At 41.3% G+C, this 11,769-nt stretch overlaps 1 protein-coding gene across 1 annotated transcript in view; it reads left to right on the top strand.

Annotated features, from left to right (window-relative positions):
• The first annotated feature begins 4,342 nt into the window (after positions 1-4,342).
• The window catches only part of nlk2 (nemo-like kinase, type 2), a 29,907-nt gene continuing 22,480 nt past the window's right edge, over positions 4,343-11,769 (top strand). The window contains exon 1 of the mRNA XM_040131187.1: positions 4,343-6,167. Within this exon, the coding sequence (XP_039987121.1) occupies positions 5,689-6,167 (479 nt within the window). The 5' untranslated portion in view covers positions 4,343-5,688. The remainder of the gene's footprint in view (positions 6,168-11,769) is intronic.

Below are 11,769 nucleotides of genomic sequence, written 5' to 3'. Positions count from 1 at the left end.
CCACTAATTTCAACCAGGACTATATATGTACAGCTGATGCTAATGATTGTATACAGAAAATTGAGATCTTGTATGGAGTGGCCACAACAGATCACATCTCTGTATCTATTATTTTAAATGTTGTGAGTCTACCTGAATTGACCGGTTATGCTAACCATGAGCAAAGTGGGAAATTAGATTTAGGTTTACAGAAGATGACTTCTGGCATTACAATTCACTGACTGATAAGAGCTTAAGTAATATTGATATACTATCTGATGCTTTTCTGTGTGTAAATATTAATTGTAAGAACCAAAACCACAATAATGATCTATGTACAGTATAATGTATGATAAATTTGTGATTTGCTTAAATAATGGCTTTAAATCATTCTACCGCAAAAGGGCTATACAACATCATTTTGGGCCAGGATGTAATAGGTATGTTTATGAACTGCATATAATGGCCAAGGAAGCTTTTAAAAACTGTGAAAGTCCATGACCAAAAAGCTTCAGGAGAATAATGTATATGAATTCTTTAAAGAAGTTAAGGTTATCAAGAACAGTAAGATGTCTCTGTCATTCAGTATTGATGGGGTTACTGGATCCGAAAATATTGTTGAACTGTGGAGAAAACATTAAAGGGATATCTTTAACCGTGTTAAGAGTGATGAATTTAATGTTGTTGATGTCTCTAACAAGGATGGTGTGGCTATTAGACCTGTTGAAGTGTGCTATGCCATTGAGAAATTGGCAGTGAACAAAGCACGTGGTCTTGACCAAATAATAGCGTAATATCTAAAGTAGGCAGCCATAGAATTTCAGTGCTACTTGGTATGTGTTTTATCTGGATTGTAAATGCATGGCATACTACCTGACTCTATGTTGTCTGCCTTATTAGTGCCAGTAATCAAAGACAAAACTAGTAAAATATCTACTATAGAAAAATACAGACCAATTCCCATAGCTAGCATACTTTCCTAAGAACTAAAACTAATTCTCTTGGATAGGCTTCAAGGAATACATAATAATCACTAACAATTAATTTGGTTTCAAAAATAAACATGGCGCAGATTTGTGTATATATACACACTAAAGGAAGTTGTTAGTAAGTATAGAAGGCATAACACTACAATATTTATGTGTTTCTTGGATGCATCCAACGCGTTTGACCGAGTTAATCATGATTAATTGTTTGTCAAACTACAAGAGTGAGTGATCCCCCCATATTTGGTAAAGATCTTGCATTTTTGGTATTTGCATCAAACCATGCAAGTTAGATGGGTTAACAGTATATCTGCACCCTTCGTTGTGACCAGTGGGGTCCAACAAGGTGGACTACTGTCACCTGTTCTCTTCAATCTGTATACGGACGGTCTTCCTTAAAAGCTAAAAGAATGCAGCAACTGCTTAGAGTATGTTGAAGTTATGGTGTGCAGTATGACATTAGATTTAACAATAAAAAGAGCGTTGTCATGATTTTTAAAACCAAGGAGCATCAGAAGCAGAATTCATTTTGAATCATTCTTCATTCATTCATTCTTTATGACAGACCAAGTGTTATATGTAGTGAACAAACTTAAATATTTGGGTCACTTCATCAGGAATGATCTATGTGATGACGACGATGTGCAGTGCTAGTGTTGTAAAATATATGCACAAGCCAACATGCTGGCCAACATGCACTTGTGTGTAAAGTGGATATTAAAAGAGCCCTTTTTAGAGCCTGCTGTAATTCACTCTACATAGCCCTCTTGTGGTGCAGCTACAGTAAAGCCAAAATTGAAAAAGGTTCAGGTGGCATATAATGATACATTCAGAATCTTGCACAAGCTTCCAAGATGGACAAGTGAAAGCCATATGTTTGTGACTATTACTGTTGCCACCCTTCATGCTTGGTTGAGGAATTGTATGTTTAAATTTATGTGTCGATTAACTGACTCTAAATGACCTTAACTGAGCCTGTGCAAAGTGAGACAAGGTACACATCTTTTTTTCCAGAAACATTGGAACAAATGTCTGTATGTGTTTTAATCAATGTGGACTTGTAAACTGTGATGATTTTATCTTTTAAGGTCCTGTATTTTGTTATTTTTTATTTTTATACTGATATAGACCTATGTGTCAGAAATAAAGTTAAAGTAAGTATAACAGAAGTACCAGACCTGAGTTAAACAAAGTGAATGTTTCCAAATGTCCACGGCCAAGTTACTGTTACGCCTTGGCCATACTGCCTTCGTCATTCTATGCATGACGGTCGCAGAACGTCTCGGTTTTCATTTTGAGTTTATTTTTCACGCGTGACACGAGCAGTTCCCCACAAAAATAGGCAGGGAAAATATCTGTTGATAGTGATATTGGCATCATACCAGTGGCATTACATAAAACTGACACCCTTCACTATAGTTTCAATGTCTAGGCTATATCTGAATATGTCACAGACATAAAAAAAAAATATATATTTTTTTTTAACCATTGTAGCAATTGCATATTATTAAAGGAAAAAGTGGAGGCTATATGTGTACTATAAAGTCATAGCAGAAACCCAATGTAGGCAATAATTATATTATGTCAATAAGTTAACAGAACATTAGGGCAGTAGTTTTCCCGTGTGCTCTCTCTCTCTCTCTCTCTGTTTCTCTCTCTCTCTTGCTCTCAACTAGGGTGAACAAAAATAATGTGACTGCTTTCTGGTTACAGAAAGTAACCAGAAAGGTTTCCCACATTCAAACAAACGTTTGAATTTTGAATAAAAAGTGAAAACTCTAGTCAGTAATTGCATATAATACATTCCATAAAGTGTGTGCAATCTTCTCCCATCATACCTCAATTACTGCGTGAAACTTTCACTATTAAGAACATTTTAAAATATCCCGGGCATAAGACAAAGGTGGAAAGTGATCTTACTTAAGATGAGAAAGGATTACTGTGTTACTGACAACAGAGCAATACTTGATTGGAATATTTTTTTATTTGGAGAATTAAGGTGAATTAGTCTCGAACAGGTGCAGCCTAATCTACTGCAACATAGAAATAGTATAATATCATTTTAAAAAATTAATAAATGAACAATCCAAATTGATATATAAAAAAGTGGCGCCAGTAGTAAAACTAAAACACAGGATGTTGCTACACTCGCAAACTGACTTACTGGAGTTATCCCTTCAGAAACACTGTGAATTATGAGCATTCATAATTATATTGGAAAATAGCCTACTTAAAGTTAATGTTAGTGACCTACTTGATGTTAGTGTTGCAAATCTCCTTTCCACTATAAACTGCTGAAAATTACTATTTGAAATTATTTGAAATAGTAAGGCAAACATGAATTACCCTATCTATAATGATTCTAAGATCGTTTTAAGCTGTTCCTCCACCAACGCTGGTAAATACGGGTCCAGTGTCTCAGGCTCATGGATGCGTGCACAACACTGCTGCTGAAAAAATTCCTAGAGGAAACAGTGATTGATTGAATATTTCATTTTTTTTCCCATATTTGAACAAATATTTGAATTTCAAATAAAAATTGACAGCTCTCGTCATCAGTAATGAACACGAATAACCCCATCTGTAACTATTCTAAGGTAATTTTACACACTCTCTACCAAGGCGATTACATGTCTTAGTTTCTGTCTCTCATGGTCTTCTCTGACATCTGCAGTAACATGATCAGATGGTTATGATGGAGCTGTAGCTGATCATACATAACCAGCATTAAACCATTTAATCAACACTGCCTGCAAATTGTGTTCACAGAATTTTATCACCAGCTGATTTGTTTTCTTTCTGTCTCCTGTCTGTCTTTTCTCTTTTGTTCACCTGATTTCCCTTTTTAAAGACAAGATTAGATAAGATACAAGAAACAGTCTATCAAAATGTTTATTCGACAGTAATACTTTATTTATAATGGTAATAACAAAAACTTTCAAAATTGCAGAAAATCAAACTTCAGATTTTCAGGAAATGTCCAGGCTTTGTGAGGGCCCTCCTTATTTTGGAGTCCTGGGTACTTGCTTCCATTATTCCCCTCACTACTACACCCCTGAAATAGGCTGCAGTTCCCCAGGTAATATGATACTGTGCTAAATCCAAACGCATGATCCCTGTCTTTTGGTATATGTGTTCTTCTGTACCTGTTTTTCTTTCTGGTCTGTGCTGTGTGTTGTTTCTGACTCCAGTCACTGGATGTACAAATGGATGTACCACTGGATGTATCACGGGATATCATTGGGTGTTCAGGAGCAGCAATCAGCCCCGTGGGCACCCCAGCCCTCACGCGCCACTGGCTGCCCGTGGTGACAATCAGGGGATTACCGTGACGTCACTGCGATGCGGTAGGTGATTGGGTTTCCGTCGCACATAATCTCACCGCCGAGTAGCCCAGGTTTTGTTCACCATGTTGGATCTGCTGAACATCTCAGTTGCTTTGTGAGACAGTTTCACCATGTCAGCGGCAGCGGAGCGTCGTGTGCCCGACGTATAGCGGTTTAACTGGGAGGCTTCCTGGTATTCCGCTGACAGCAGGGCTCACCGACACCAGCAGGGACGGAGGTACGGCTGTTTTGATGCGAACACACGTACACCTATCAGCTATCTCCAAGCTGTCAGGTTCATCACTACTGTCTCTTCTCTCTAGCTCCTGGCAGCAGGAGAGCTGATCCCGCATTAAAAGGATTTAACTTTTTTCCCCGCATTGTTATTTATCCTCCGTGGATCAGTTTGATGTGAGGGACAGGAGGACACACTCAAACACAGCAAACACACCGCTGTCGATGGGGGAAATAAGTTATGTGTCAGCCGTGTGTAAGGATTTCTCTGCTCGTGTTCTGAGTCCTTCTTTGAAGCTTCGTCTCCGTCACAGTGATGGGGGTTTGTTTCCTGGCGCACGGCTCGTTGGATCGGTGTAATAATATGTGAGTGGAGTGGACGGCCGAGGCCTGGGCCTGCCTGCCTGCCTGCCTGCCTGCCTTGCCTGCCCGCTGCACTGTGGCCTGGGCTGGGATACACCTCTACTGTACCGGATTAGCAGTGTTAATTACGGCCTGGAGATTAGCTCTGTTTACGGAGGAGCTGCATGAAGAAGGATTCACTTTGGAAGAATAGATGAGATTTCCAAACTGTGCCGAGCCCCGGTGGTGGGAAAAGCAACGGCGCTGGACCGGGGCGTGTGGCAAACTTGCACACTATAAAAAGATGAATGCGCTGCTGCCTCCCATGTGACAGGCTTTTGATCACACTGTGCTATCAGGAGGGAGGGGGGCTCCACCTCTATCATGAGAGAGATCTAGGGCTACCGACTTTTTATTTATTGAGGGGGGTGTGGGTTATTTTCGATTGGGTTTTTTTGAGTTGTCATTGCTACCGGTGGCACTGCACAGGTTTTTAGACTAGGCTGCTCATTTGCTAGAGCTACATGCTCATGATATGCTCTCAGTCATTATCCCCGGGCTACAGCAACCTAATGGTGTGCCAGCCAAAAAATTAATTTAGAGCAAGTCGGTCAGATCCTTTTTGGCATTATGATAAAGAGGCACACCACAGTGGTTTCTCTACCCACAGATTGGAAGTAGCTGCTGTTGGATCATTTAGACCTCAGATCAGTTTTCTGCATGTTGTCTCAAAGTTTCATGAGCCACAGTGTTGCAGCCTGGTAACCATTAGCATCACTTTTAGACAAAGGTTCTGACAGGAGGCATTTTAACATCAGTGAATGGCACTTTGCGGAACAGCAGCTACAAATGTTACAAAAATGATGGCTGCTTACAATGGTGGCTCCTCAGCAGTGGCTGCCCATCACCCGCACCACCACCACCAGCTCCAGCACCTTCCGCCTCCCCACATGCACCACCACCACCACCACGCTGGCCAGCATCACTTGCAGCACCCGGGCTCTGCCGCCGCTGTGCACACAGTCCAGCAACACACTTCCACGGCTGCAGCTGCGGCAGTGATGCTCAACCCTGGCCAGCAGCAGCCCTACTTCCCCTCTCCTGCCCCCGGACAAGCACCCGGACCGGCGGCGGCTGTGGCTCCTGCCCAGGTTCAAGCTGCCGCTGCCGCTGCTGTCAAGGCCCACCACCACCAACACCAGCAGCCGCCTCAGCAGCAGCAACACCCACACCAACTACAACAGCAGCTGGATATAGAACCTGACAGGCCCATCGGCTATGGAGCGTTTGGGGTGGTCTGGTAAGTACACTGCAGTGCATTTTCCCAGCAGGCCGGACCACTGTTCATACAGGTTTTAGCAAGTCCCATTTCATTCTTCCACATTTGTTACTACAGCTACCTGGGCCACCAGAGACCTTCAAGTGCCAAAAGCGCGTGGTAAATTAACACACACACAACAAGGCAACATTAATTACCCTATCTATAACAATTCTGAGATCGTTTTAAGCTGTTCCTCCACCAACGCTGTAAATACGGGTCCAGTATTTCAGGCTCATGGACGCGTGCACAACACTGCTGCTGAAAAAAATCCTAGAGGAAACACTGATTGAATATTTCATTTTTTTCCCCCATATTTGAACAAATGTTTGAATTTCAAATAAAAATTGACAGCTCTCTCATCAGTAATGAACACGAATAACCCCATCTGTAACCATTCTAAGGTAATTTTACACACTCTCTACCAATGCGAGTACATTTCTTTGTTTCTGTCTCTCATGGTGCTTTCTCTCACCCTCCTACTTTTTTGAAATTATTTTTAGTCTCCACTTTATGAGTTAAACTTCTCAGACATCTGCAGTAACATGATCAGATGGTTATGATGGAGCTGTAGCTGATCATACATAACTAACATTAAACCATTTAATCAACGCGAGTACATTTCTTAGTTTCTGTCTATCATGCTGCTTTCTCTCACCCTCCTTTCTAATTTTCTCTCTCTCTCTTTCTCTCTTTCTCTATTGCTCACTGTTATCTGTTTATCTGGCTCTTTTTTGGACTAGTTGGGCTGTCAGTTACATACATGTTGTTTAAAAGGCAAAGAATATTCAATTAAAGACGTATTAGGACGAGTGGTACTGTTGACAAGTGTTTCTAGTTCCCATCCATAAAGGATGCGTCTGGTGATATTCTACATTGTTCTTATTGTCAATAAATGCCATTTGCAGACTGAAGCCAAAAATGAATATCTCCTACTAACAAATATTGTCTGTGTACCCAAAGCTTGATGCACCTTATTTCTCTCTGCCATGCAACTCCATTGTTGTCCAAAAACTAATAAAAAAAAAAAATCAGTAAGCCACACTGTTGCACTGGGTGACATGTTACATGCGCCATAGTTTATCTTGACTAAATCACACACACACTGTTCTGCTACCCCAAAAACTCACCAGAGCACCAAATGTTACTGTTCAAGTAGTGTGAATCACCGAATGTAGAGTGTGGGTATAAGCCTGCCATTGGCTGTGTGTCTCACGTGGCATTCTCCTCACTTTCTGCTTCCCCTGCCTGTCACCGTTTTCAAAATCCCCTTTGCTATGGGAAACAACAACAACCTCTGAGCTAGCAACATACATGCTGAAAATGGCAAGTTTTGATGAAGATGTGGATGACTCACACAGTTGAGATTGAAAGTTCTCAACTCAACCGCCTCAACCACCTTGCTGCCACCGAAAGGTCGGTGGTTCAATCCCTGGCTCCTCCAGTCTGCATGTCGAAGTGTCCTTGGACAAAATACTGAACCCCAAATTGCCCCCGATATAGTGTGTGTGTGTGTGTGTGTGTGTGTGTACAAAGCGCAATATGCATAAAAAAGAGTGCTGTATGAGTTTGTGTTTGAATGGATGAATGTGGCAGTAGTTTAAAGTGCTTTGAGTGGTCGATAAGACTAGATAGGGGCTTCAGTCCATTTACCATATGTTTTTTACTGGTGGCGTTTTCTTTGGGGCGAATTATCCATTGTAATGACGGTGATCGCCTTCACATGTGCAAATGTTCCACCAAAACAAAACCATTACACAATTTTAAAAAAATAAAAATGATTTATTCCCTTAATGGATTGCTGTTAAAGTTGAATGCCGAACAGCATTTCATTCTCAAGCTTTGTCAGAAAATCTTGTGAAAAAGATGATGCCAATATGGTAACATTTGAATTTCTTTTCATCATATTGGGAGGGAAGTTTTTATTCCTATGGTACAGCAAAAGAAGTCATGTATAGAAAGTCTGACTCTCTCCACAATGGGGAAACACTTATTTGATTTAAGAATTACAGTTCCCTATTCTGAATGATTTTGGGATTTAAATCAACTGAATCATTTTAAAATGAAAAACAAAGAAATTTACAGTAAATTAATACAGTATCTCATCAGTGTGATGTGCATTGTGGCTGTCAGTTTAGAGGTTCGACATTGTTTTGTTTTTTTTTGTTTGTTTGTTTTTAAAGATTTGATAGGCATGAGTATTTTTACAATATAACGGGCACAGTTAAATAGTCTTAAAATTCTAGCAGTCTGATAGCTGCCTCAGAGGGTTTCTGCAGGTCTCTGTCCAGGGAAACATCGTCCATAGCTTCTGTAAATTGAATGCTTCTCTTTCATTTTGAGACTGAGACTTAACCACAGACAGAGGGAATAGAGTTGTATAGCATTTGGGAGTGATGATATACTAATGATCAAGTCTCACAAACATCCTTCTTCATGTGGAATTCATCAAGTTGTAAGATGCAATTTACTCCAAGTTTGTGCAGATAAGAGGTTTTACTGAAACTGACTTGAAACACAGGAGGCCCAAAGTGTTTACATACTTCAGCTGGCAGCAGCAGTCACTGTCCAACTACTAACAAACACTCAGTTTTTTGAATTTCAAAAGAACATACCTTTATTAGCCATCATGCAAAACATATCCCTGCTGATGTAATAGACAGTACAGTATGCACTGTTATCCATTTGTCATGATTGCCAACCACTTCATCCCTTGGAACACACCCATATAGAGTTGGGTGTAAGAGCTGAGTTCCACCCGCCTTTTCAGTGTGTTATAGGTTCAGTAGGTAATAAGTTTCACTTTGTTTTATGACTTTGAAAGACAAAAAAGTTGAGAAATGCACTCATAATAATTATCACTGCATGTACTAGAGTGCCTCCTGTTATACCGTGTCCAACCACACATTGAATGAAATTTTATTAGATAGCACCAAATCATAACATGCATTATCTCATAGCACTTTACAAATTAAAGTCAAGACTAATGACGATATCATAAAGAGAAACCCAACAGTTCCAAGCACTTGGCAACAGTGTTGAGGAAAAAAACTCTTTTAAAAGGTTGAAACTTCCAACAGCATTGGACTAAGGGTGGGTGGCCGTCTTCCTCGACTGGTTGGGTGGTGTTAATTGTAGAGAAAAAGGATGTGTCATATATTTAAAGATGACCACCTCTGTTATCTTAGGAAAACTAATTACAAATTCACAACAGGCAGGGTTGTAGGGAGAAGATGGAAAAAGAAGCATAAAAAGGACATTAAAGTTACAGGAAACTTGATTTAAAATAATGTGTATGTTATATCTACATGTAGAAATACATGGGACAAAACATCAAATAATGACTAAAGATCAGTGATTTTTATATTTCTTCTCAGTACGGGCATTTCAGTTAGATGCAAATCACCCCTCTGAAAATTGCTGACTTATTGTGGTAGGAGTCCAGCGGGATTGGTCCCAGGGTAGGGAACAGACTAAGAGCCATTCATAGACACTAATGAATTGCCTATGATGGAGCTGTAGCACCTTGACCAGAATAGGGAAGTCGGGGTTCCCTTCTGGAATCAGATCTTTGAGGAGAGTTCGCTAGTGAGCCTCTGTTGGCAGGACCGTGACCCACTGGACCTAGTAGGGCACAGCCCAAAAAAGCGACATGGAGCTGCTGCCGTGTTGGCCCAAGGTTGCCTCTAAGGGGCTGTGAGTCTCCGAGAGGAAGAGTCTAACTGTTGTTTTTGCTTATGGTCCAAACGGTAGTTTGGAATATCTGGCCTTTTTTGTGTCTCTGGGTTGGGTCCTGGAAAAGAGAACACCAATAGTTCTGCTGGGGGATTTCAATAATCATGTGGGCAATGATGGAGAAAGGGCGACTAGGAAGAATGGCCTGCCTTATCTGAACCCGAGTGGTGCTTTGTTATTGGAATTCTATGCTAGTCAATGATAAACACCATGTTAGAGCACAGGGCTGTTCATAAGTGTACCGAGTACCAGAACGCCTTAGACAAAGATCAGTCACTGACTTTGTAGTCCTTGGTGAAGAGAGTAGCATAACTGTCAACTGATGGTGACTTATATCAGATGGTGGGGGAGACTGCCAGACAGTCCTGGTAGGCCCAAATGTGAAGTGAGGGTGAAATGGGAAAATTCTCATGCATCCGGGGGGACTTTGGGGGCACGTTTAAAGTCACCATTTTGGAGGCAGCTGCTACGAATTGTGGTCAGAAGATTGTTAGTTTCTGTAGTGGTGGGAGCCTGAGAACCTGCTGGTGATGATGAGATTCGCCCTGAGACGCTGAAAGCACTGGATATTGTTGGTCTGTCTAGGCTGACTCGCCTGTTCAATTTTGCGTTGAGGTTGGGGACAATGGCTGTGGGGTTGCACTGCCCCTGACTGAGGTAGTGATTTATATTTTTGTTTGAGTGTAACTATTTCAGGGTTTTGTTCACAGTGAGGAGTAAAATGGACCACAGGATTGACTGACGGTTTGTTGCAGCATTAGCAGCAATGTGTGCATTGTATTGGAGTAATGTGGTAAAACGGGAGCTGAGCTGGAAGGTGAAGCTTTTGATTTACCAGTTGATCTACGTTCCAACCCTCAACTATGGTCATGAGCTTTGGGTAGTGACCGAAATAATAAGATTGCAAATACAAACGGCTGAAATGAGTTTCCTCCGCAGGGTAGCTGGGCTCACCCTTAGAGTAGAGTCGCCGCTCCTTCATATCAAAAGGAGCCAGTTGAGGTGGTTTGAAGATCTCATCAGGATGCCTCCTGGGCACCTTCATCTGGAGGTTTTCCAGGCATTACAAACTGTTAGGGGAGATCCCAGGGTAGACTAAGAACACACTGGAGAGATTATATATCTCGTTTGGCCAGAGAAAGCCTGAGGATCTCCTTGGAGGAGCTGGGAAAATGTTGATGGGGAGATTGGACTTGCTTAGCCTGCTGCCACCATGGCCTCGTCCCAGCAGTAGAAAAGGATGGATGGATAACATCGCTGACTGTGGAAACAACAAGGTGTTATGTTTTTTGTTGCTGTGGCAACACACAAACATGGCAGACAGTGTAATGGTACCAGAGGAATCTCACAGCCTTAAACTCTATTAGACTGGGATGAGCCTCCACCAAACAGAACTTAAAACACTGCAGAGCAGCTTCACAAAAGGTAAACCTGACAAGAAACCAAATGAAAAGTTTGCTTGTGTAGAACACTGGACTATCAACAACCCAAATATCAATACACAGATCCAATCACAACCCACAAAACATCAGTGAAACCACCTCCACATTGCAATGTATGTGTACCGCTGCAGGAGAGAGAGAGTGGGGATTTAATAATGCAACAAGCTGTTATATATTACATGTGTTCTCCAACAGCTTTAACAGTGTGACATGTGGAAGTAACAAATATAATAAATACGTGTATTGCTGCAGCTACTGCAGCTTGTTTTATTTCCAGTTCTGCTTGAAATTCTTGCTGAACACTTTTTTTTTTTCACTTGGAAGAAACTAAACAGAGTTTTCTGGTGAAAAATCCTCCAAATGTTTGAGCCGGAACAGTCCTGTGAGGTCCCCTCCTGTTAGCTCTA

The sequence above is a fragment of the Xiphias gladius genome, chromosome 7, assembly GCF_016859285.1.
Source record: "Xiphias gladius isolate SHS-SW01 ecotype Sanya breed wild chromosome 7, ASM1685928v1, whole genome shotgun sequence".
NCBI classification, from domain to species: domain Eukaryota; kingdom Metazoa; phylum Chordata; class Actinopteri; order Istiophoriformes; family Xiphiidae; genus Xiphias; species Xiphias gladius.
Note: the sequence above shows the minus strand (reverse complement) of the source record. Positions and strands in the feature narration are given on the sequence as shown.